Raw genomic sequence first — 27,542 nt, 5'->3', positions numbered from 1 at the left:
ATGTACATTAACGGTGCATCATTGTATGGAGTTATATTCCTATCTTTATTCAAGAGCGCATTCTTTCAATCTGAGAGCATTTCTCACTGATATTACGTTCAGATTTTGGAATAATTTCCCTCAAAACCTTGCTCTCACACTCAAATAGTCACTGCTCGCGCTTGGATTTGCTCTGCTCGTGCTCAAACTTTGTGCTTGGACTCAGATATGTTGTTCTGTGGACAGATTTTCTGCTCTCAGCTTTGGCCCTTCTCCTCGCACTCAGCCTGATTCTGCGCGCTTGCAAATCTTCTCCTCTCGGATCTCTCCTGCGCGCTCGGATTTTTTTGTGTTACAACACTCAAAATTCCACAACCAATAGAATGCCAGGTGTAGTGTTGACCAATGAAATGATCCCTGCCCTGTTGAGGGTGCGTTCGTTTTACGTTAGAACGTCCGTTGCGGACGGCTCCTCTGTAACCAAGTTTATTCACCCCCGCCGTCCATCGCTTTATTATTAGTATATGTCAATAATGTGCACAGCATGGTCGACGCTCTTTCACCTGCACCCATCAGGAAACGGGAGAAAGCTTTGAAGTGGGACATATCAAGTTACGTACACAACTATGAGGGTGAGTAACATAAATGTAGCACATAGCATATGGCGCTAGCCATAGCTAGCCTAGCTTGATGTCCGTAAACAAATAGCTTTTCTTTATACCGGTAGTTTAGCTAGCTAGATTGAACGACATATGACGGACAGTATGTGTGTATTTAATGACCCCACTTAGTTTTTTTCCTCGTTTGGTTAACCATGCTCCTGGGGATTTGGCTAATTTCATGTTAGAGCCAATAGTAAAACCTAAACTGTAATATAACTAAAAGACCACAAGAAACTGGGTTGTTTGTGTCAGTTTTTGCCTCATGTGTTGTTCATCAGAATTTAGTCTTCATTCCTTCATATAACATTAGTCTGAAAATGATGGATTCATATCAGTCTGTATAAAACATTGTAATGTTAAGTATAATTTTACCACTATAATAAAAACAGATCTAGAAATTATATGCTTTTTTTAATGAATACAAAGCAAACTGAACAGAAAAAACAAGTATTTTATTTTCTTCCAGTTGGGGCTGAAGGGCTCGACCACTGTTGAGCTGCTGCATCATAGCAGCACAGTGTCTTATCACCAACCCATGAAAGCTAGAAGTCACCCTGCTGTTGCAGATCTACCTACTGTATGGCTGGCTACAGACTACAACCATCTGCAACATCATCAAAAGCTGCAAAGTCTCTTGGGGTCATATGGGACTCGGTTGTTCTCCATACTGCATCATACACTATATTAGTTTTCTGTTTTGTTATATTAGTAGGCTACAGACAACACTAAGAATCATTACTTAATCACAGTATATATTATTCTGATGTACACTGTTGACTTGACTCACTGCTATTGATTATACGTCACTTTAGCTTACTACTACCTCACTTTACCTTAATAGCTCTTGTATAGTTAATTTATCTTCTACTAGTTGTATATACCTCCTCTTTAATTGAATTATTCTTAACTTGTGTTGCATTACCTGAATTAACCCTCTTGTGAACACTAGGCTTATCTTTATTTTAGTATAATAACCCTGCTCACAAACTCACCTGTACCTGGGTCATCTGTTTGCCAATATCAATGTTCCTGCTACAGTAAATCCTACAGGCAATGTGTACTGCTTCACAGGAGTATGAACCATACGCTTTGTATGTTTTATGTCAAATATTGTGCAGTTTGTTATGAATTACTCATTGTTTTGACAAGGTAAATTAAAGCCGTTTAATAACCTGCAAGTGTCCACTCTGGTAAATTTAATTTTACTTTTTTTTTTACAGAACATGAAAAACCTATTTGCCTTGATAAGGGTATTAATTGGTTGCAAATATGAACATGGCTTTAATAATCTGTATCTTATTGCTCTGAAAAACTACAATGATTTAAGAAATAGTTATACTTAACATTTATTAATTTGATTGTATATATCGGCAGACATTACAGGCACCTGTAAGCAGAGAAAATAATAGTTTGTTATCTATTTTATCACTTAGATTATGCAGGTGGTGGTGCAAAAACAGGGGTGAAGTCCTTGTAGATCTCTGGCACTTTGAGGACAGACAGATCCAGCACCTCTCCACTGTTGTCTTTGTATAGTGTGCTCCTATTTAAGACAAATTCATAGACATCAACACATAATATATTAGGTGTACATAGCTTTATTTAACATTACTAGCTTACCTTACCTTCTCTGCTTTGGTTTTGTAGACACCACAGTAATTTTCTCTCCCGGGCCTGGTTGTGCACTCTGTGAATTTAAGCAAGATAAAGAAATGATAAGTGTATGTAACATGATTTTAAAATTACATGATTATCAGACTTGCTAATGTTCTTGGTTTGTGCCACTGCTGCCTGCCCTCTGCACACAGGTGAGTACAAGGGGAACCAATGGGATTTTGAGTTGGAGCAACGTACTGACTGGAACAACACAGTAGTGTGGTTGTACAACACTGGTCCATGCACACGGTGCAGCTGTGATACAGTTCAACAAGGGTACTTCAGCCCCACCTGGAAGAAGGGAAACTGAAACACAATACTTGTTTTTTTTCTGTTCAGTTTACTTTGTATTGATTTCATTAGGGTAAAAATAAATAACTTCTATTTTAAATAGTGTTTTATTATAGGAGTGAAATTGTACTTACAACTTTCTATACAGATAGATATGAATGTTATTATTGTTAAAATGTTATAAGAATTTAGAACAATATCTGAAAAACATACAACAGTGATGTACAAACTGATACAAACAATCCAGTTTCTTTTGTTTTTCAGTTATATTACAGTTTAGGTTTTACTATTGCCTCTAACATGTCTAATATTAGCAAAATCCCCAGGAACATGGTTAACCAAACGAGGAAAAAAATACAAAGCGGGGTCATTAAATACCTGTTGTAAATACACACATACTGTCCGTCATATGTCGTTCAATCTAGCTAGCTAAACTACCGGTATAAAGAAAAGCTATTTGTTTACGGACATCAAGCTAGGCTAGCTATGGCTAGCGCCATATGCTATGTGCTACATTTATGTTACTCACCCTCATAGTTGTGTACGTAACTTGATATGTCCCACTTCAAAGCTTTCTCCCGTTTCTTGATGGGTGCAGGTGAAAGAGCGTCGACCATGCTGTGCACATTATTGACATATACTAATAATAAAGCGATGGACGGCGGGGGTGAATAAACTTGGTTACAGAGGAGCCGTCCGCAACGGACGTTCTAACGTAAAACGAACGCACCCTCAACAGGGCAGGGATCATTCCATTGGTCAACACTACACCTGGCATTCTATTGGTTGTGGAATTTTGAGTGTTGTAACACAAAAAAATCCGAGCGCGCAGGAGAGATCCGAGAGGAGAAGATTTGCAAGCGCGAAGAATCAGGCTGAGTGCGAGGAGAAGGGCCAAAGCTGAGAGCAGAAAATCTGTCCACAGAACAACATATCTGAGTCCAAGCACAAAGTTTGAGCACGAGCAGAGCAAATCCAAGCGCGAGCAGTGACTATTTGAGTGTGAGAGCAAGGTTTTGAGGGAAATTATTCCAAAATCTGAACGTAATATCAGTGAGAAATGCTCTCAGATTGAAAGAATGCGCTCTTAAATAAAGATAGGAATATAACTCCATATCATTGCCCCATAGGATTACATTTTGCGGTTGCAGGGCTCTCGCTTAATACTGGGCCAATTTCAAAAAATTGTTGTCCCCATTAGTCACTTAGACATGGGAAAATGGGGTCCAAGTTGAAATATAATGAAGTTCCTCTTTAAATCTAAAACAATTATAATTCTTGTATGTAAAATATCTGATTATACATTATGTATGAAAAAAATGTTTAATCCCTATGATAAAGTGTCATTAATGCTTATGTCAGAAAACCTATTAATCTCAAAAGATTCAAAAATCATGGTCATTTACATAATGGATTACAGAATACTATGACCATTTTTAATATCCCTGCAGGAGCTCTTTTTTATACGGTAAACGGTAAGTGAAAGATCCTCTGAAAAGGTTACATCTTAAAATAGTGTATGATCTACCCAGAGTCACAATTCTGCACCACAACAGCATTTACATTAGTAGCACAGACATCACAGTTCTCATTGGTAGGATGCGGAAAGATGTCACTGCTGTTTTGCAAACGAAGAATTTGCTTCCAAATACATCTAAAGCTGTTGAAATGGTTAATAAAGTAACATAGGGTCTAGAAAATGAGTAAAATATAGAATACAGCTAACAATGTAGGGTCCAGGATAAAGGAGAGAGCCCTTGAGAAGGTTTCAATTAATTCATTGATAATTAATTAGAGATCATTTGGTGCTTCATTTCCCACCCACAATAGAAACAAAAATACCTGTTTGATGGGGCTCCTGTGGTCTTAACTGTACTTATATATGAGGTAAAAAAAACAAAAAAGCCCTGATGTAACCCCATAGGGAAAGTGGATGATGAATTTAGATGCAGTGCGAATTACAAAACTATGAGCACAGTGAGGAATAATATGGGTTCGAACGTGGGTTGGCCTGAAATTGCGCACTCAGATTGTGCCAGCGCAGAGTTAAAACAGTTCAGCTCAGGAGTGGGGTGAAGGAAGCATCAGTATAAAGAATCCTCCTTCCTGGTTTTATTTTCTGATCAATGAAAGTGACTTACTGTGGATCACCTTCCGCTGTATGTAAATCATCCAAGACGGGTTTATGCTATGTGGACAGGCTCAATGTGCGTAAATGTGGCACATGCGCACACACACACACACACACACACACACACACACACACACACACACGCACACACGCACACACACAGTATCAGAGTTTATGAGAAAATGTGTGTGTGAAGGTGAAAGAAGTGCACCTGTTAAGTGATAGACCTCACCAGTGCAATGGCTGTGTGGGTTTGTGGTCTATAACGGATGTTTGACAGGCTGATGAGCTCTGGCATTCAAACACTGCTTCCTCCACATATTCTCCCCATCCTCTGCCTGGTTTCTCATCTCTTTAGGCGGTGGGCGTAAACTCCCTCCTTTTCTTCCTAAACACTGTCTTTCCTTCGCCACTCTTTTTCCCTCCCGCTCCTCGAATCCTTCTATGCATGTTGTTTTCGCCGATTGTGAGTTTGACAGGTCTTCAGAGAGAGAAATGCAGAGGAAGAGGAATCAAACAATCTCCTCAATTAGACAGCCTACAAAAACGCACGTCTGAACTCTATACCATCTTCATCAGTTGTCGCAGTTTTCATCTTTCAGTCGCAGACACCTTTGTTCCCAAGTTGAAAACACACTGTTCACAACAAAGGCAGAGAAAACCATTTAGCTTTGAAGAACAGAAAGCCCCGACAAGCTTTTAAGGTTTATTTGCATCGAGAGGACGGAGTCTCAATGCTTTTTCTGCCTTAATTGACCAGTTTGCCTGAAAATTTGCAAAGGCTACACAGCGTCCACCGCTATGAGGGCATTCAAACTGCAAATGGATCTCTGACTGATTGTGTTATAACATTTAATATAATCTGGGAGCTAAATTTCAGCAGTTTAAATGCAATTAACGAGTAAAAGGGGAGATGAGGAAATTGCTGTTATGTTCTATGTGTCGTGCAATAATTGCACCTACTAAATAAAAATGAAGAGATTCCGGATGTGAGGAATAATAACATTGCACGTTTCAAAAGGAACCAGGAGTACACACAGCCTCTTTGGTCTTATGTCACTAACCAGACTTTCAGCGCACACACACACACGCACACGCACACACGCACGCACACTGAAGAGAGGCAGTGTGCGTGCGTGAAAGAGAAAGAGAAAGTAAAAACACAGGAAGCAGTGAGACAGATAAAGTCCATACAGGACCTCCGGACTGTCAACAACAGGGATGAGTCAATACTGTAGTAATACTGTACTGCACTGCAGCATACCTGGAGAGGCTCAGACCTGTTGATGCAATCAGTGGTGGATGTCTCGGGTTTTCTCTTTGCTCCCATCTGTCACCTCTACACTTGGCTGTCAGCTTCTCTCACAGCCCCCACTCCCATCTTTCCTCCCACAACGCCTGCCGTCCTTTCCTCTCCCCTCCTCGCTCAGAAAAGAAAAGAAAACGCCAGTTCTGCAAAAGTCAGTTCTTGGAGATGAAGAAAAAAAAAGAATTCTGCTTTATTTCCACAAGGCATCCACACCATGTCATTATGCTATTTCAGTCATGCTTTCTTTTGCACTTATGTTTTGGGATTATATCTTTATCTTGCTTGTTGCCTGATCCTGTCTCGTGATTTTATTTCATTGTAAAGCACACTGCATGTAAATTCACTGATTTTCAAAAAATCTGGGGTCATGAAGCTCCCTTATACAATTTTAGTTAAAAAAACAAACAGGTTGACATTTGAGAGATTTTCATCAGACAACAGTGAATCTTTTCCTCATCTATCTTCTTTCTTTCCCACACGTACATCCTCTCCAGTTTCTCCCATCCTCAGGAACTTAATCTTTTCCCTCCCTCCATCCAAACCTTCTTCATTTTTTTCCCTCCTTCCTTCCATTTAATTCTCTTAAATCATTTCCTCCATTTATCACTTTCTCTTTCTCCACATCCTTACTCTGATCCTGTATCGTTGACCTGGAAGCCTCTAAGCCTGTTCTCTCAGCTGTGGGCATCATGACCATAAGCTGAGTCGCAAGGCTATTTATATTTGTTCCTAATGAGGTGAGATTTTTCTCCGCCATAGCAACGGTCTCTATGGATACCCTGCACTTGGATACCAGATCCCATCCTGTTTTAAATGTCTTATTATGGGCTGCGCCTTCCCCCGTGAATCGTAGCCTAATTAATTCTGAATTATGGCCCCTCTGTGCAAACGGTGCAGAAATGCCCCCAAACTACCACCAAGCAGGTCGACATCAGCACAAGTTTAGATCAAAAATACCGATAGGAGTTGCAATGGTCAATTTGCAGCATCAAATAGATCAATATTAAAACACTTAGACATGCAATGTGATGCACAGCTCAGTTTTTTTAAACTGTAAACTTCTGCAACACGCAGAAGGGAGTACAGACCACTACAGGTGCTCTCTATGTGATCTGAAACACGGACAAGAGTAGCATCTATCTTCTGTGCACAAGAGAGGCTGAGGGTGTGCTATTGGTCTGAGCCAAATGAAGAGCAGGTTGCAGCACAAGACCCAGGCAGCCGAGCTCAGATCATTAAAGGAGCTCTCTGCAGCTGGGGTCACACAGGTGCGTAGACCCGCCATCTCATTTCCTGCCACAAAGCGAGACAACCAATCAATAAAGCGGCAGAGCAACTTCTGGAGAAAGCCACAGCGGTGAGAGCTGACACACATACAGTATATATGGGCAGTCTGTGTGCTTTTGTATTTACAGTAAGACTTGGAAATGTTCCCTCCTCTCTCCTGTTGACAGCTCTGAGACAGCTGCGTGCACATGTACTTGCACAAGCGCACGCACACAGGTGTGCATTGTTATGGCATGTCCAACTCTGGCAGCTTGTTTTGCCTCAGACCTCTCACCCTGTGTGATGACTCAGAGATGGGGAGATGAAAGGAGAGGCAGAGACATGGTGGAGGAGAGGGACGGGGCACTCTGACAGGAAGGGATGGAGGGCCTGAGATAGTTTAAGTGTAAGAAGGTTAAGTAAATCATATCATTAATGCTATGTTAAGAGATTGCTTTGACCTCTGCTTGGCTGTCTGCATATGCAAGTATGTGTATGTGTCTGGCCTTTGTCCCACTAAAGCAGGTGGCAGCAATGACATCCGTCTTCTTCCCAGCAGCGCACACACGCACACACACACACACACTTTCTCTCTGCCGCTCTGTGCTCTCCAGTGTTAGTCCCACTAGATTCTATCGTGCTTGAAATTCACTCTTCATATCCGGGGGCCTCACTGTGCCGCTTGCTGACACAAGTGCGGGCATGCATGCAAAGACACCCACACACGCACACATGCAAGAGCACCGCGCGGTGGACTGACTTGATTATACAAGCATAGCAGCTCAACCTGACAGAAGAACAAGCACCAAAAAGGAAACACGAAGGGAATATAAAAGGCTTATTTCCCTGTGTTGTATAAGCATGTTTTATCTTCCCACTCTCGCCTACCCTCACCCACACAGGTTAGATCCAATAGCTAGTGCCAGGCCCCTATCTTGCAACACAAACATCTTCATGTGAAGGAATATTGCAGTTGAGTTCTTTTTCATAATCTCTTCCCTCTACACCCACACAAGCACATAGTGAGGGGGTGAGAGGGAGACGGGGGTAAAAAGGAGAGCTGGTAAAGGAAAATAAAAAGAGAAGAGGTGAGGGGGGTGGAAAGGAAGAGAGAGAGAAGTGCTTGTGAGAGCCAGGAGGTAGTTGTTATAGTAACTGAGTCTCTATACCTGTCAATCAAAGCTATTTCAGGCATTTCGCTTCTATGGAAAAAAGCACAAAAAAACCCTTCACATATACCAGGGCCAGAGAGCTGTTTCGTTGAGGCAAAATTATCAGCCAACGCACATGCACCGATACTGGCAACTTGTAAGCCAACAGACTGAACAAATTAACACCATAAATTTAGCGCTATGCCATTCTTACCTTTTAAAAAAAAAGACACTTCACAGTGCACTTTATGGAAGGAAGACAGAAAGCAAAATGAAAGCCAAAGCATCTGCACACTTTGCTACCATCATGTTTTTAATTTGTTCATTACAGTTTATTTTAAACTGGATGATATTTAACACTATCAATTAATAAAAGTGATTATGTTTCAATATTATTTTGTACAATTGAACTGCCAATGTTTTGGTCATTCTGGTCTGCATTTATCATTGTAGCTACATACTTGGGAATTGGCAGAAACGTGAAGTTTCAACAAACCATCTAGTATAATTATGATTTATACATTACTTTTAGCTATCTGTCTCAACCATTGTCAGCTAAAAGTAATGGATCCATTACTTTAATACAGTTCAACTATTTGTCCACTACCTTCAGCTTTTTCACTAGGCCTATTAATCATTTACTTTTAGCCAACTATTTCTACTTTTTTATTCTAACATTTATTCATTACTTCTATATAACTATCATTCCATTGACTGCCATTCATTTTGACGTCACTTTGACAGCGAATAACTTTACATCTGAAGATAAGATTGGGAATTATTGAGATTTCTCTTGGCACAGCTACCCAAAGACTTACAACTTTCAGACAGGTTGCTCACGTCACATTTACGTCGTCTCTCTCAGTTGGAGGCTGCGCAGTAATGCTCAGCCATCACCGGAAAAGTGCTTCTAATATCCTTCACTGGTCTCCGTCCAGAGCAACGGGATCTGTTGGTCCATTTTATATATGTCAATGTTGAGGATGCAGCATCCAACAATGTTGCTAGAAGCTAGTCTCATATAGCCCGACATTACTCCACAGCGTAGCTAATGTTAGATGCTGGCTATGTTGACAATCATAAAAGCCCGTACTCATGCAGAGCTCTGTACCCGACTGTCAACCACCCTATCTCCGCTTAAAATTACTGCCTCGCCGTCCTCTCTACCCCTTAAAATTATGGCAACAACCGCTACTCGCCGTCCTCTCTACCCGACTGAGAAACACTTTCTCGGCTTAAAATCACGGCATCAACCGCTAGAAACACCACTACCTCGCCGTCCTCTCTACCCGACTGACCGACACACTTTCTCGGCTTAAAATTACAGAAACAACCGCTAAAAACAGCACAAACTCACAGTCCTCTCTACCCGATTTAAAAACCACCCTTTCTTGGCTTAAAATTACTCACTGTTTGTCAGCTATGGCCGCTGAACCGGCTACACGTTGTAAACAGCTGTGGCCCGCTTGCCTGGTCCTCTAGTAACGTTAGCAGTTATGGTGTGTTAGCATGGTGGCGTTAGCCAGGACCAGTCGGGATCACTTCACTGGCTGTGTCTCAATTGTTTTTGCGGGTAACCAATATACTAGAGTACTCTCTATAATTCAATGTGAGTACGCCCGTCCCTAGTAGCTGTGATAAATTAGCCTGAAGCTAATGCTTAGCTACCTATTCAGGAGGAAATAAACCAAATCAGCATCCTTTTGGGCTCTCAGCTGTCTCCATCTTTCAAATACATCCTCAATATTTACCTGGGATTTGTTACTGGCAGTTGATAACAACACAGGCCAAAACACAAATAGACATTCCGTCACAGAACGGAAATTTCAAAAGGAGAAAATACTGGCTTTAGCATTGTTGTCAGAAAAGATAGTATTTCAGCTTAGCATGTTTCCTTAATGTCTGATGACATATTGTAGTCATTTTGGGATTTAATACAGTAAATATTACATATTGCACCTTTAAATAATTATCTGAATAGTTTATGCTTTACTTTAAGCTAACTATTCCAACCGCTTATTCATTACTTTAAATAGCTAACCTTATTTAAATGGATTCTAAATTATGTTTGGTTAGCTATTTGAACAATTAATCCGTACTTTTAGCTAACTGTTTAGACTTCCTAGCTTGCTTGCTAACGTTAACTTAACAATCTCAATTGCAACCTAGTGTTTAGCTAGGTGTTACAGCTCACTCAATATGTGGATTATATATAGGCTATATATTTATTATATATAGCCTTTATTTATGTATTTTAATAATTTATATTTTAAATTGATTGAGCTACATGTACCCCCTGGCAAATGCATTAGTGCCCTAAGTTGGGAATCACTGTATAAGAGAAGATGCTTTGTTAATCAAGTATTTCTGTGTAATTATCAACATCATAGCCAAAGAAAACCCTCGATTCAGCCATATTGCGGACAAACACATGGTGAGGAGGAGAGAAAAGAGTGTGGGAGTAAGAATAGTGTGAGCACCAATATGGCACAGTGCTGAGTTTGGGAGCCATTAAGCAGAAGGTAATTAATACCTGTCACCACAGTGCTCTGTTCGCTGCCTTTATTCTGTTTCAGACCAATTAAAATATGACACTCCTCTGGTGGAGAACGTCTTGTTAAAATTAAGCACCTGACGCACAGACACCTTTGATAAACACATCCACAGCTACAATTGGCTTTGGCAGCAACGGCATGCTGTATAGAGGGATAGAGAGGAACATGGCTGTGTATATGTGTTGTGTCACTTCCAGTAGATGTGAGCTGTTAGATCTGATTAAAAGTGTGTATCCTTCCTTGTGAGTTTCACTTTCAAAACACACACATACACACGGTAGAGTGACGTGATGTTATGAGACGTTTATGAGCCAAAAGATACTGACCAGTGAAGACAACTCACTGCCAACGATTTGCGGCTTGGACAGCAAGGAGAGATGAATGGTAAACAAAAACAGATGAACCAGGGGAGAGGGAAAATAAATGAAGGAGAGAGCAGCTGAGGATATAAAAAGACAGGTGGTATACAGAAAAAGCTTAGAAGCAAAAGAACTGATGAAGAAAAACAAAGGATGGGAGAGTGCTGGGGGAAAGTGAAGTGAAATATGGTGGGGTTTTTTCCCGAAAGAATTGAGCAGATAGGAACTCAGATTAGATGAATAGAAGAGAGGGGAAAATGGAGAGAGGTGGAGTGATGGTTGCCGGCAGGGGACCAGCAGCTCTCTGCCAACATCTCCATGCATCCTTCCAGACATCACACTGTGCTGCCATCTGCCACACACACACACACACACACACACACACACACACCATTAGTGTCTCCTGACACTGAATAAATATCTAGGGATGAAATCTGTCTGTGGAGAAATAACCTGCAGGGAAATATGATTGGACGAGATCACGACCTCACTGGAACGTAATTTGCATGTCATCTAAATGGGCTCTGCCCCCATTGCTCTGGAGGTCAAAAGGCGCCCGATTAGTTGATGGCATAACTCATCCTCTGATTGGCTGAAAGGAGAGACAATGGCAGGTAAACTGTTGCTCAGCTGCATCTCCCTCTGTGAGCTGCAGGACTGCCCTCTTCTGGCTGCTTTACAAATCTCCAGTTTGATAAAAACTCAAGACATCCAATTTGTAAAAGACAAGAAATTCTGGCTGGCAGTTGATGTTTTTAATCACATTAGAGCTGAGAAATAAAAATAAACACAAAGAGCATGAAAGTGCAGCACACAGAGTGTCTCGGTTAACCACAAACAGTCTTATTTATACATATATTTATATAATAGAGCCATTTCTCCCACTTGTATAGCCTCTGATTGTAACACAGAAATATACCAACATTCCCTGGGTGTGAGAGAGAAAAGAGCGAAAGAAAAGAGAAGAACTCTCAACAGTCATCATCTACATTAGAAAACCTACAGGCCATTCGTTTTTATAGGTTTTTACATCAGCGAGGCATCAGTATTCATTACAAAAATAGGAATATAGTTGATATAGAAGCACTGGGGGTTGATTGAGTGGGTGGGGGAGTTAGGATGTGGCTGTGCCCTCCAATCAGTGGCATGACTAGTAATGACCACCCATCCGCCCACCCGACACATACACCCAAACCAGGAAACGAAGGAATCCTAGGATTCTGTGCGTCTCCATGAGTGTTGTACAGCAGTCCAGCCGAGACAAAGTCAGTTATCAATGGAAACCAGTTTGGGTTTAAATTAAACAATCAACAAAACCATTAGAAAATGAGTACGTAAAAAAAGAGGGGGGTTAGTGCATTGATGAAAGTCGAGATAGTTTAAAAGGTGATGTCAGAACCCATCAAACATGAGCTAGGACAGAAAAAGGGAGGGTTAGATGAAAAGGAGAAAGGAATAAAGGGTGAAGAAGTAATAAAGTATTTCAGAGAAAAGTGCAAAGCAGCTTCGAGGTTGCCCTTCACTTGGGTTTCTATAGCTGCAGTTAGTGAGAAAACAAAAAGATGAGAGGAGTGGGAGCTAATGGAGATGCAGTGTTATTGCTGGGGCTATTTTTTATTTGGTGTTAACTGGTGAGAAGAGGAATGAGGGGATGGAGAGGGGAGTTATTGCTGAGGGTAGTAGGGCTGCTGCTGAGGGGGTTGCTGGGGGTAGCCAGGGTAGGGCTGTCCGGCAGGAGGGGGTGCTGGGTAGCCTCCCTGTCCTGGAGTCTGCTGGTATTGCATGTAGGGCATGTTGGGCATGTTGTACTGGCCGTAAGCATAAGGATTGTAGCCCATAGGCATCTGGAAGTACCTGGGTGGACACCACAACAGAGAAAACTTTAAAATTCAAAGCGTTCAATATTTTGGGAAATATGCTTATTTGCTTTTCCTTTTACGAGAGTAAGATGAGAAGATCAATACCCCTCGCATCAGCTTCAAGACTGAGAACAGGGGGAAAAGAATCCACCTATCCGGAGCCTCTAAAGCTCACTAATTAACATGTTATATCTTGTTTATTTTTAAATCTGAAATGTGAGAAATGTTGAGACTTAAAGCAGAAGGGAAACACTACCCTGGGGTCAAGGTTGGTTGCCTTGCAACGTCACAGAGATGACGAGACTAAGGAAGTCACTTTGCCGTTACAACACGTACAGTAACTTGCCATAAAATCACAACATGTTGATTTTACACCTCGGTTTTTGTTCAGATTAAACTAAAAAGATATGATGATGATATGAGATGCTAGCTGTTTGCTACCGTTTCCAGTCTTTATGCTAAGCTAAGCAAAGAGGCTGCTGGCTCCAGCTACCTATTTACTGTACTGTAGAGTGGTATCATCTAACACTGTGCAAGAAAACCAATGAGCATATTTCCCAAACTATTCCTTGGCTTAATTACAAGTAATTTCTAGCAACATGTGTCGAAGCAGATCCAGTACAGAGACATATCTTTTCAGAACAATTTAAGGGGTCAATTGATTTAGATTGGATAAAAGACATGCTTTTGCTATCAAAATTCTAAAAGGTGCGAGGAGGCTAAAATCATGTTAACTCTATCCTGACATATGTGGGTCAATATGTACTCAAAAATCAGGATGTTGTGATGGGAAACTCACCCTGGGTAGCCTTGATAGCTGGGGTAAGGTGGTCCCTGGGCCTGGGACGGTGGGGCCAAAGGTGGTGGGTTGCTGCTGGGAGGGCCAGTGACCGGTGCATTGGTGGGAATGGTGGAGGCTGCTTGAGGGGTGAAGCTCGGTGGAGGAGGCCTGGCTGGGGGCATGGGCTTCGCCTGGGGCTGCTGCTGGGCTTGTTGAGGCTGCGGATTCTATCAGGTAGAGCGAAAGAAGACAGACAGATCAATACCTAACCATCAGCCTCAAATCTGCTGCAGTGGTATTGAACAGTTGGCTTTGTGTTTGTTTGTTTGAGTGACTGCTTACAAAGACGGTCCTGGGGGCAGGGGTTGGGCCACCAGCGGGGGCAGCTGGGTTGCTCTGATAGGCAGGGATGTTGAAGGATGGCGCACTGGGCTCTCGGGCAATGCTCTGCTGCAGGTCCCTGGAACAAGAATTCAAGCATCACAAAACAGTGACTGTGCAGCAATGTTCCCTTCATATGCATGCATCATTACTGCATGCATTTATCAGCTCTCATTCTTATACTGCAACACACCTTAAAACTAATGCTGGAATTGGCTACTACAGTGTTAAAATCTACAAACTAGAAACAAATGTAAAATTGCTGATTGGCCTAACTTTACTCCCTGGTCAGCTCATAAGACATTTTCAGACAAACCAGTCAAAACCCAGGAAAGTACATACTTAAGTAGCTCATCCCGCTCTGTCTTGCGAGCGAAAACGATGTCGCTGCATTTGTTCTGGAACTTAAGCAGGATTTCTGTCAAGTCGTTGTAGAACTGAGGAGGGAGAAACAAAAGGGGACAAAAATAAAATCACTTGGCTTGCCAACTACCTCACCAAAAAAACAAATAAAAGTAGAAAGTTTCCAACAAGATATGCATTACTGCAGTACAGTGCATTCTTGCTTAGGCACGTGTGTGCCGGTGTGTTGTGCTGAGTGAGTACCTTGGTGCCTTCGCGCAGGTTGTTGCTGATCTCAACGTAGCTGTCATGGGCTGAAGCCAGCTTCTTCAGGACCTCCTCCCTCTGGTTGGCCTCCGTGTTAGACTGCTTCAGACTGCTAAACTCCTGGTGGGATGTCTGGAAGGAGATCACAGGTTGAAAAAATAAATCACAGATTGAGGAGATTAATCGCTGACACCTCTTAGAACACAAGTATGTTCATGCAAAGTAAACTATAAATTATTTCTTCACACAGTGGCACTTTGCCATTGAGAGGGCAAACTGGGTTTAACTCACTCTTTGGATTTCATCTGCACCTGTGTAATTTGTGTGTGTATATATATATATATATATATATAGGTAATGCTTCATTGATTCCATTAAGGAAATTCACTTTTTGTTTGCTCTACTTCACAAGAAGGTGAAATGTCATTATTAGCTCACTCTTCTGACACATTGCTGCTCAATCAATATTTTGTTTCTGAAATAACATCAATCTTCCAAAACTGTGTGTGTTTGTATACCTGAACTTGTCCCAGCAGCTCTTCCTGCGTGCGGATGGTGGCCTGTACCCTCTGGTTGTAGGCGCCGTACAACTGGTCAAGCTGGGAGAGCGACAGCTGCTCCTCATTGATGGCCCCGTCCTGGGCGAGCGCCGTCAGGAAGGTGGTTGACATGTCAAAGGTCACAGCCTTGATCTCTCCCTCTAGGGTCTCCCTCTCCTTCTTCATTTCGTCCAGCTGGACGAGCTGGGAGCGCAGCACGTTCACTATCTAGGTGACGATAGAAAAGATGAACACAGTGAACAAAGAGCAGTAAACATGTTAACTTCTGCATCACTTAACCTAACCCCTGACCTCTCGCCCTTATGATGACGGCAATATACTGTTGTTTTTTTTCCATTTTTTTTTTTTAATTCAGTGTAGCCGTGAAGCAACATGCACTTCTTCCTTGCGCTTTTACAGTTCTGCTTGCTTAGTTATTTAAGTTCCCGAGTGACACACAATGCAAAGTCAGCAAACAAAACGAAAAATGGAGCTGCTGTAGGGAGGAGGGACACTGCCCTGAAGCACACAATGTCCACTGGGTGTTTCTAAAGTAGGAATCTATGTTTACATGACATACAAAATACCTTGCGAGGAGGTGACACACACTCAGCTAAAAAACTAACCATAACAATGTCTGTCCATACAAGCAATATATAATGTATAAATACACCAGTACAAGCGGACAGACCTCGCTGCCCTGCAGTGTCTTAGTCGGGTTGGCGGAGGGGATGGCAGCATTGAGCTCGTTCTCTGGTTTACACAGCAGGGTGATCATGTCACAGTGGGTGTTGTAGCGGTCCCTCACCACCTGGTCTGCCTGTACGGCCTTGTCCAAGACGTTGCTGAGGTTAGCTCCCTCTGAGAGAGGGGAGGGAGGGAGGGAGGGAGGGAGATAAGGTTAGAGGTGACAAGGGAGAAGGAGAAAGGAAAGAGGAAGAGACTAGGATAAGAGCATTGTCAAAAGTGGATGACATGGAGACAACGACAAACTTCAAACAGGAAGGACATGTTTTTATTGTGTTTGCGTACCTGCACGAAGGGGCTTGTAGAGGTCTCCAGAGGGGGTTCTGTTCCAGCGCTGGTTGAACTTAGTTCTCAGCTCGTTGTCGGTCGTCTCTTCATTGTCCAGCATCTTCAGAGACTGAATACAACACAACACACAGACATACACACACACTAAGTGCCTTAACAACACACACAGCAGATCCTCAGATGATTACACCTTTAGTATTAATTTGTCGTTTTTAACCACGTGTAAGTATTATCTGACTTTTAAGGACTATTTTAAAGTATAATTATTACTCAGCCATCTCATTGCAACTATACAGACCATCATTTAATGTAGGGCAGAAACTAACTATCATTTCATTTAATTGATTTATCAATGAATTGTTTGGTCTATAAAATGTCAAAAAAGCAACAACAAAGAAGCATATTCATTCAAAGACATTCTGGCCTGATACATAACTTCAACAATTATTCTATTTAATATGTCTGTTGAATTTTCTTTCAATCAGCTGATTAATTGTTTCAGCACTACTTTCAAGTCGCTACAAAGTCAGCTTTTTGGCAAGCAGAAATGTAATTTTCTGTTTTTTCCATTTTCGTTTTTGACAATTGTCTTAATAAAAAGACAACCGACTATTTTTTTGGGTGGAAATTAGGACATTTTAGTGTGGACTTTTCAACTCTGCAGACTTGAAAGCAGTTTGTGTCTGAAGATGTCTAAAAAAAAAAGAGAAGAGGGTTGGCTGAAGCTGGTGGACAGACAGTCCTTGGCCCAAAGATCAGTGGATTAGAATTTAGTGATGATCCCGATTTGGGATTTCTGCCATTAGGGATGATTTTGAGTTTTCAGCATTCTAGTAGTAGGTGGTAGAAAAGCTGCTAAACAGCATTCCAATCAATTGCTTTTTTGTCAAGAAAGCAAACCCATAGGACAAACAAGCTGTTACAAAGGCTGTAGTTAAAAAAAGCTAAAAATGTCTGCTTTACTTTTTAAAATACATTTGTGGTTACACAAAGTGGATCTACAAAGTGCAGTAGCATATATATAATTCAGTGTGTTTCTGACCTCATCCAAGATCTCTCTGTTGCGGGTCAGAAGCTCAGGCAGGTCTTTGATCAGCTGCTCGATGCTCTGCAGTCCTCCCAGCTGCACGATGGCTCGGGCCTTCTCAGCAATGGATTGTGGGATAGAGTCTCCTGACAGGTCCTCCAAAGCAGCTGGCAGGTTTAAGGAAGCCAACACCCTGATGGACAGTTCCAAAGCATCTGTCAGACATCAAACATCAACTTGTGCACCTTGCTCTTTGGGCAAAATACACAAACTCTTAAGCACTTATTAGTGCCATTAGATTATGCTATTAAGGGCACTATACTAAAACACAAGTACTTCTATTGCATTTTTAATAGTACCTGGTACACCATTATGTTATGAATTTTTAATAAATCCATGTACAGAGACACAAGTGCTCAAAACACTTTCATCTGCATAGTCACTGATGTGCACAGCAACATATGGTCATATACAGTAAACACAAAACAGCGTACCCATTGCAGAGATTGGTGGCCTCCCTCATCGTTCCCACCAGTCTGTTCACAGTCTCAGCCTTCCTCTGGCTGTAAATGCTCATGGACTGCTGCACTGCCGTGGGGACCATCTTCTCAAACAAGTCTGAAGAGATAGGAACAACATAAACAACTGATTAAAAAACAGCAGAGGCAATAACTAAAATCTCACCATGGGGTTGCAGGGCAACCAGCAGAGACATCTAACTCTTGACAAGTAAATAAATGAGCGTATTTCCTATACCTATGCAAACTATTCCTGTTTAAACTTTCAAGTTTAAACTGTCTTGACAGTTTAAAGGAACTGTGTTGAGTGTCTGTGTCTCTTACCTGTGAATTTCTGGCTGAGTGGAGGTGTGATGGCCGTGGCTTTGACCAGCGTTGCCTTGCCGATGTGTTCCAAATCCTTGACCTCAGGCACGCGGTCATGGTAGATAAAGTCATTGTCTTTTTTGGCTGCGGTGAGGGCTCGGTTGATCTTCTCACTCAGGTCCTTTACACTCACATATTCGTCGTAACGTGACGCCACCGTCTTCACCAACTCTGCTGCGTGCTGGACAGATGAACAGCCCAGAGGAGAGAAGATGAAGGAACAAATTTGCTTTATGAATACGTTTTTACTAGTTTTGATTTGAAACTTTAAAAGGCATGTATGCCCAGTTTTTGACAGTTACATAAGACATTAGAGATCGTAATCTATGTTAAAGCTGTGTACCTGCAGGCGAGCGATCTCCTCTCCAAAACGCTTCTTATGCTTGGCCAGGATGCTCTGGTGCAGCTCAGCGTTGGCTTGCATGATGCAGTGCTTGGCCGCCAGCACTGGCAGCACTTCCTGAAAATAAAAATACTGACCAGGGAGAGGCAACCACAGAGCAACACGCAGGCACGCAAACAAATACATACACACACACACACACACACACACGATGGCAAGGCAAACCACAAAATGGCAGACGCACACCAGCGAGGTCAAATACCAAACAACATCACGAAAGCCAATCACAAACAGGCACAAGCAGTCACAGGTGTGCAAACATAACACAAGCGCGCGCGCACGCACACACACGCGCAATGCCAACACCACCACGAGGGATGCAGGAAGAAAGGAAGACAACAAAAGAGAAAACAGAACAAGCCATAAGTGTTTAATCTTTCAGCAAAAGCTGCTACACCATCAAACGACCCATAGCCATATGTGTGTGTATGTATGTGTGTATGAGCGTGACTTTGACGGTGCAATGTGTGTGTGTTTGATTTCGAGCACTCAGGGAGAACACAGACACTGCTTTTTTCCGCTATGAGTCAATTTACCTGGCTTTGTTTCCTCTGTCCAAACTGAGCGACATCTTTATTCTAAACAATTAAAAAACTAAAAGTTCATGTGTGTAGAGCTGCTGTCACTGAGGAGACTTACGTGCTTCATAACAGAGTATATATGACGAGAACTGTGTTGCACCAGCTATGCAGAAATCTATTACTAATTTTGCAATTACTTCCTAGTAACTATCAGCTAGTTTCAACATCTATAGCACTGTCAAATTAAAAGCAATAAACTATTCTCACGGTAGCTCACAAGCTGTAACATAACAGTTTCCCAGAGTTCAAAACAATATTTTCTTCTGACCAAACAGTCTAAAAAGACATTCAATTCACACCGATATCGTGCAAAGAAAAGCATCATATCCTCACATGTCAGAAGCAGGACATTTTTTCAGTTGTTTTTTTCTCTTGAGAAATGACTCAAACGATTAAGTCATATAACCTTCTCTTAACTAACTAATCGATTAATTCACAATCATTTCAGCCCTTATATGCACACATGGAGAAATGTGTGTATTTCAGTGTAAGTATTATGTAGTTAACTTTGTGAAAGAAATGTAGAATATTATGCAACCTTTCCAACGTTATTTGGTCATTTAGTCTGAAGTTACTGGCATAGCATTTGTAATGTAAGGTATACTGTGTTATCTTTCTGAAATGTATTTTGAAATCATTATTACACTTTATATAAGTGTCACTTATAAGAACGCTCATTCTGAACTTACACACAGCTGGTGCAAGTTACTTTTTTGTGCTTTTCATTTAACTCTGATTTAATTAACCTCAAAAATAATAAATCTGTAGTGTGAACTTGAGGTAGTGTGTGTGAGAGAGTGTTTCAGTCACAGTGTTAGACAGACCGTAAGTACTTCAGATGCCCATGTTTAGATGGTAAGAAACCGAAAAAAAACACGGTCAAACGGCAGCTTAGTAAATCACCAACCAATCAGAGTGAAAACAGGATGGAAATGGACCAAATATGAACAGAGAGAAGTTGCAATTTGGACAGTCACACAACCCGAGTACCACTCTTTAAGTCTGTCTTCCAGAAATACACACAGACAAAACAATACACTTACACACACACACAGACAGAGAGAGAGACAGACAGACAGACAGACAGACAATACATACGCCAAACCATACAAAATCCAAACTATATGCATCTTCACCACACTGCATACATGGCTGACAGAGCAGTGTTTAGATCAGCGTGTAGCTGTATGTCCTTCACATACCTTGGGAAGGTTGTCTTTGTACTGGCACTGCTTGAAGGCATCGCCGTAGAAATCTGCTGCCTGATTGGCCAGCTTTGCGATTACAGCATCTTTCATCTTATCTATTGAGTGAACAAGCCACTTTTAAGAGTTCATATCAGATAAAATACACGCAGGATAAGAAGTTGTGTTCTTGAAAAACACATGACAAGCTGATCAGAACATCTGCGGTTTAAAGTGATTACTGACATTTGGTCATACATTTAGTTAATTACTCCAAGTGGTTTTCAGAGAGCCTGCAGCTGCTGTCTGTTGTGTTAACTGTATTTCACAACGGTGTTTCTACATCGCCCTGATTAAATTGCTTTTACATTGCTCTTACAAAGTATAAAAACAAAACCATCCCCCTTAGCAAAAAAAATGAGAGCTTATTTTATGATGTAACCTTCAAAACGGTTGTGCTTAAAAACTCTAATAAGCAACTCTGTAGACAGAACTGGGACAGAGGCAGTGTGCAACCTGGATCAAAACGGCCTACTGCCATCGCTATAAATTAATCTCATAACAACACATGTGCATGATTAAAGATGCTATTTATTCGAAGTGCAATTGCTCCGCTTCCTTTATATCTGGCTGACTGGCAGATTTGTCATACCAGTGTCCATAAACTTGTCAGACACATTACAGCGCAAAAGACTAAGCAGTGGTCCATGTCAACGATGCACTTTTAAACTTAGGGACTAAAAAATGGATTGCGTTTCTCTTCTTCTGAGTATCGACATGACAAAAACAGAGATAAATCATAATGACACTGAAAAGGATTGAAAGTCTCCCCAGCAATTTATGATGCAACAGTCTCTAAGTGAAGACTATGTGTGTGTTTGGATCCTTGAGGTGTCTGTCCTTCAGTACCTGAGGTGGCTTTGAGGAAGAAGACCTCCTGGGCCTGGGCCAGCATGATGAGGCTCAGTGTACCAACAGTCTCAGGGGAGATGTCCATGGTGGGCTCCCTGTTTAGCGCTGACAGCACTGTGTCCTTGATGTGGCCAAATGCTCCGCTGGCCAGCTGGGTAGTGAGACAGATGAAGAGAGAAACCGATGAGACACTACTGCAGAGATTGCCAATGATTGTTGGTCGCAAATACAAGATAAACCTGCAAGACCTTGCATGCTCATGCCTGTGTCAAAAGTGTGGAGTTTATTTCGATTAGTAAAACATTTCAAAATTAACAGGGGAAACAATCTCATGTTGAAAATTTGTTGAAATGGGCCCTAGGTCTACTTTTGCTAGAGGAGCTACTATTTCGAGACGCATGTAAACAATACTTTACAATAATTTGGTGTCTTAATCATACTATTTGTGTCTATGTTAAATAGCCATTATTGAAGGAAAGAAGAAAAACATCGATATAACAGGGGATTTCAAACTTTTGAACGGTAGTGTAAATAGAGTGAATCTAGTTTCTTTTGTCTGTTTGTCACATCCCTGTCCCAAGTGTGAGATGGTGTGTAGCATCAGTTACCATACCAATCATAGTTGAAAATGTATTTTCAATATGCTTAAAACACAAAATATGTTGACAAAACAACTCTCCTAATCTTCTATTCGCAGCACAGGTTACTGTGTGTTGGTATGCCCACCTGATAGTACTTGGCTGCAGCCTTCAGTCCCTCATCGTTATCCAGGTTCTGCTCTGAGGCGATCTGACTTGCCAGTGCTGCTGCGTTGAACAACACACATGTCTTCTCGTAGCCCAAACTGGCCAAAGCTGCAATACACAAAAACAAATGCACCGGGGTAAGACTTTACTAACTTTTTTGTCAGAGTGACTTTTTGTTTTCCCCGTCATCTGAATCTTAAAAGGCATTCTGGTTGTTTTCATGGACAACTTGAACTACAGAATAATAAGCTTTCATAGCATACGGGCAAGTTTCCACCAAATGTGTGACAATAAGACTGGTTTTAGCTTCTTTCCCACAGTTAGAAAGTGATGACAGAGGGGGAAAAGTGACATCTATCTTTCATCCCTTGGATACTGTGTCGGATATTGACTGCTTTGTTTTTTGTGTGGGGTTGGCATTTTCTTCAACCAACATTTTCTACTGCTTCATTTTACATTTTTCTCACCCGGAGTACACTGGAAAAAAATCCCACAATTCACCACAGAGGACAAAAGATTCAAGCGTAAACAGAAAAAATGTGAAGACTGAACTCAACAAAGAGCAGTCTTGAGAACTGAAAGATGTTTTTCTCTCTCATTATTCTTTTTTTGTTTTGTTTGTTTATTGCTGTTATTACCTGTTAGCACCTCTGACCCTGACAGATACTTATGTTACAACGCACATATACCTGTGTCATGTCTTTCTTGCAAACCCTTACACCCATACTTCAGTGGCTCATTTTTCTTCAAACCCTATAAGGCACCTTGTCAGCCCGGTTTCTGGACGCAAAATAAAACGGGGACCTTTAGTGTAAGAAAGCTTTGTTTCTCGTTGTGTGTGTGTGTGTGTGTGTGTGTGTGAGAGAGTGAGAGTGAGAGAGAGAGATAGAGCCAGATAGACATACAAAGCGATAGATTATAAGAGATTGATAGTAAGAGATCGTATGAAAGATTTGTATCCTGAGGGCAAAGTCCTACATTGGCTTTAACTCTTTTTTAATATGAAGCTAACTGCATATGTGTACATGCACAGTTACATACACAGATATTCTTCCACAGACACAAATGTATTTGAGGTCGCACTTACCGAGCTTGACTGAGCCTCCAAACAGAGATCCTTTATCAAAGGCATCCTTCCATGTGAAGGTTAAGCAGAGCTGTGGAAACAGAGAGACGCTTTGTGTTCAAGTTCTTCTGTTTGGGAACTACTGTAAGTCTAACCCACATGTGAGCTGTCCAATCAGTTACCTGGTTTTCAGAGAAGGGAAACTTGGGCTCGACAGCACACAGTTGGTCATAGTATCTGCAGAGAGAAAGAAATGGTAGGATTAAAACCATGTTTCCTTATGTCTAAACCCAAATATACGTGCTCTAAATTGTTTTCTACAGATCATATTGTCATCGCTTTCATTGTAAAAGACAGAAATATCATTATTCTAAATTATTATTAAACTTAAGTTTAGTTAAAGTTGAAAAAAAGGGAAATAAGAAATAAGGCCGTACAGTAAAATCATAATTGAAAAACTAGGTTGAAGGGTAGTAATTATTATGACATAACTGCAGATCTGAGGAAACTCTGCCATTTCAGAGACACGTGACAATGAGTCAGGAAAAAATAACAGACAGGCAAACGCGCACATGCACACACAGTCAGTCAGTCAGTCAGTCAGTCAGTGACGGCTCCTCAGCTCTTCGTCTTATCAGTAATTGTGCCTGCCTGTGACGTGAATAGTTATTATTAGAAATGACGACAACATGCAGAGGGGCCGGTTAGGGAATCCCCTATTACCAGTTCATCCACCCTGCTTTTCCAGTGCCATGAATAATGGGATTGCAAACTTATACATAAACAAAGACTGGCATAATATATAGAATTACAAACACAGAGTTTGTTATCCTTATGTTCCTCATTCAGATACACAATGCACAGAGGAAAGCTGAGATGAGGTGGGCCTACTGGTTAACTAAAGAGTAAAAGAAACAGCCTGGACAAAACAATGGTTACCATGGTGACACAATAGCTGTGTGTCAGCATGGCTTTGAAAAGGAGAGGGCCGGTTGCCCTGGCTACCTGGCTGACATATGACATGTGCAGAGAGCCAAGGAGTGGCAATGCTAGCAGTCAGCAACGGACAGACATGCTAGCTTCCACCTCGTTGCTAATTAGCCAAGACCATGCATCTACTAACTCGCAGCCCTACATCTTACACACAAAGCATTTCAAAATCACACTCTACATTTGAGGTAGTTAGTTACATTCCGAGATGAAAACAGCAGGCAAATCTTGTAGATCCTGTGAGAAATCTTGCCTTTCAGGCAGTACAGATCACATTTTTTGGGGGGGGGGGATTTCCTGTCAATATTGCTTTCAAATACTATCTTATAAAACATTGGCATAAACCAGGGATGCACCCATCCAACAGTTTGTCTCTTAATAAAAATGATGATACCACAACTAAGGTTACATGTCAATAGATCTGACACCAGTTCGCTCCTTTCCCCAAATTTAGAATCTGTATTGGGATCATTTTTATGTAGGGTAAAATGATTTCAGAGATTGCAATGACACTTCAAACTTGGGCAAAAACCAATCTGGTGTATTAGATCGGTGCAACCCTAACATAAACTGACTAAAACTGATCAACAGTCATGACCATCAGCCACTACTTTTTGGCGTCACACGTAGTGTGTCTCAGGAAAGCATTACAAAGTCACATGAGTGAAAGAACCTATTGTGTTAATGTTCTGCATAACTTCAGTTTTGCTGCACTCTGCCCGTTGGCCTTCACTCAGCACCTTGAGCTGGTATAATTTTTAATATCTAAAAGAGCTTAATCTTGGCACTCGCTAGACACCCTGCAAGTGCATATCTGGCTAATCACGCAATCTGGGCAAACCCTATGCAATAAATAAATCTTGAGTCATAGAGAAGAAAGACTGAAATGAGAGAGGACAAAGTCTGCATCTATACGTCACCTAGGAATTCAGTATGTTGGTTATTGTGAAGTCACACAACAATTTTACAGTTTTCTTACATACTATAAAGAATAAAGAGGAGGTTAACTCAGTCAACACCTCTGTGGCCTTCTGCATTACTAGCGCTCAAGTCACTAATATATTATAAGTCTGTATAACTGCATAAGAGCAAGTCGACAGTCAACGACAGCCAAGTGGGGTAAATGGAGCATGGGACACAGAAGAACTTTGTTTATTACCATAAATCCCATTTCGGTCACAGTTCCTCTATGCAAAGTAGTTGGCACTGTGATAATCTTTTGCTCCACTGTGTATGTATGTCCTATGTATTTTACAATTTTACAGCCAGAGCAACTATTTTAAACATAAAATCCACTGAGTATATACAGGCCTTCTCTGTAGCTCATGTCTACATGTGTTTTCTTGCTTCTGAGTCTGTTACACACAGCTGTAATGTTTTATCATATTTATCTCCGTTTGCTGATATGAAAAGCTGTGGTTCTCTTTTCTACCTACCCTGGATGTCTGATCATGTGGCTACCAGTGGCCTGAAGGCCTAGGATGTAATGTGGGCCTGAATATGACTGACATCTGACAGGAGAGCTGGCTGTACTTTCTCACTGGTGCGATGTAGATACATAGCTCATGTAACTGTTTCTTAAAAGGTGCCCATGAGTTTGAATATGTATTAATAGCTCTGTAGGCTGGTGATCTTCAGTGTAAGTTATCGTTTGAAGCTGTGACCTCTGTTGTTGTCATTACACCAAACACAGGAACAGGCAGCTGAAGAAGGTTGATTGATGATTAGGTTGAATAATGATGGTAATTTTATGTTATGCTGTCACTGATTTACAGTTTTATTTGAGCTTGTGTGGTGGGTTTTAGCATGTGTTTTAATATATTTTATTATGTTATGTATGCTTTTCACCTTGGGGACAATACAGTTTAAGTTGAACGTTGAAGCTAATTCTAATGCTAAGGTAAACCATGTAGCTAGAGTTTACTTCACTTCGATGAATAAGTCAAAGCTAAAGTCATTTTATAAGTATCTGACAGTTCAGTTAAATAAGTAAACAAACCAAGTCTGTGTTAGCCTCTCAAGGAAACTTGGCATGAATATCGTATGAGTCAGTTATTATGGTGAGAAATGCCTCCTAGCTTATTAGCTTGTCTAACTTTAGCTCCTAAGTTAGCAACTAAAAGCTATCCCATCTGGGTGCGGCAATGACTGGGCTAACTCATCGCGACAGGTAAGAACGTTGCCCTGAGTGTTAATAATATCGTATCTAGTTCAGGCGTGTTATAAAAGGTTGACTTTCTACCTGAGCAGAATCTCCAGGCAGCTCTCATGTTTGTCCAGCGGCCTTCCCAGCGCGTTCTTGCGGAGCTTGTTCAACTCCTCCACGGCACGGATATACTCCCCCTGCTCCTCGCCCGCTGGGTATGTGGTTGTTACAAATTTCGATAGCGGTTTCATCAGATCCACCTCAGAGGACTTTTTTAACGGGACTGAAATAAACGTCGCCATTTCGGCCCGTAAAAGCGATATATTAAATCAGAAAAACAGAGACGATTAACGACCAACGAAATACAAACAACAGCGAGCTACCCACTTCCTGGATTCTGACAAGGAACGTCAAATTACGTCATGGGAAACGGAGAGGCGCACTGCGCAGAATCGGTATTGTTCAAATGAGAACCTGTAAGGCCTTATCATGTCAGCTTATAGTGTGCTTTAATTGTGCATTACTGTATTCCCAAACATTGTTAGATTTTTTTTTTCAAACAAATAATAAAATTCCTACAAACCAGCTGCTACACAGCGAATCGGGGGCTTTCTGGGCCAATGTAGTGGGCCTGGAGTCCGCAGTTGCCCACTTAACCCAGTTGGTGATTAAGCAATATGCACCTGCACAACATATATATACAATAAATGTAGTTATAACTGTTAAACCAGATGGAAAATGGAAAAGGCTATAATGCAGAAGTAACTGGGCGACCTGTAAAACCGTACATACACTCAATGACAGACCCTTTGAGACATTCAGGTGTGAACTACCAGCTGTTTTCAGTCTACCAGAATGCAGATACATTGCTAGTTTTTTGTCCTGTCTGATAATTGATTGCAACAGCTGTGTTCACTTCATCCCAGATGGGATTCAGCCTCTGACACAATTGCTGGAGTATACAGTAAATGAGCATGATTCTGGGTCCTAAACATCTGCTTTGGGAGAGACCTTTGGCAGGTGTTTTGTGCTCTCAATCT

General features: G+C 41.4%; 1 protein-coding gene and 2 long non-coding RNA genes across 4 annotated transcripts; 1 reads left to right on the top strand and 2 right to left on the bottom strand.

Moving 5' to 3' along the window:
* Positions 1–448: 448 nt before the first annotated feature.
* Positions 449–1,814, top strand: LOC144529063 (uncharacterized). Its single transcript, XR_013502953.1, has 2 exons — positions 449–611; positions 1,108–1,814. It is a non-coding gene; the product is annotated as an uncharacterized LOC144529063 (long non-coding RNA).
* Positions 1,815–1,885: 71 nt separating this feature from the next.
* On the bottom strand, positions 1,886–3,279 carry LOC144529062 (uncharacterized). Its single transcript, XR_013502952.1, has 3 exons — positions 3,118–3,279; positions 2,267–2,328; positions 1,886–2,184 (listed from the first exon to the last, which is right to left on the bottom strand). It is a non-coding gene; the product is annotated as an uncharacterized LOC144529062 (long non-coding RNA).
* An 8,820-nt stretch (positions 3,280–12,099) lies between these two features.
* On the bottom strand, positions 12,100–26,921 carry pdcd6ip (programmed cell death 6 interacting protein). 2 transcript variants are annotated; one of them, XM_078267266.1, is made up of 18 exons: positions 26,599–26,921; positions 23,549–23,603; positions 23,388–23,457; positions 22,281–22,408; positions 21,552–21,705; positions 20,661–20,761; positions 18,818–18,949; positions 18,433–18,655; positions 18,085–18,208; positions 17,606–17,783; positions 16,561–16,672; positions 16,220–16,389; positions 15,508–15,756; positions 14,987–15,121; positions 14,723–14,817; positions 14,342–14,459; positions 14,018–14,226; positions 12,100–13,213 (listed from the first exon to the last, which is right to left on the bottom strand). In XM_078267266.1, exons 1-18 carry the CDS (start codon positions 26,802–26,804, stop codon positions 13,024–13,026), a joined length of 2,649 nt encoding a protein of 882 aa, XP_078123392.1. In that variant the 5' UTR covers positions 26,805–26,921; the 3' UTR covers positions 12,100–13,023. The 2 variants fall into 2 exon arrangements, with proteins under 2 accessions (XP_078123392.1, XP_078123393.1); XM_078267267.1 differs by having other exon boundaries at positions 18,818–18,934.
* Positions 26,922–27,542: the final 621 nt, after the last annotated feature.

The sequence above is a fragment of the Sander vitreus genome, chromosome 14 (genome assembly GCF_031162955.1).
Source record: "Sander vitreus isolate 19-12246 chromosome 14, sanVit1, whole genome shotgun sequence".
NCBI classification, from domain to species: domain Eukaryota; kingdom Metazoa; phylum Chordata; class Actinopteri; order Perciformes; family Percidae; genus Sander; species Sander vitreus.
Note: the sequence above shows the minus strand (reverse complement) of the source record. Positions and strands in the feature narration are given on the sequence as shown.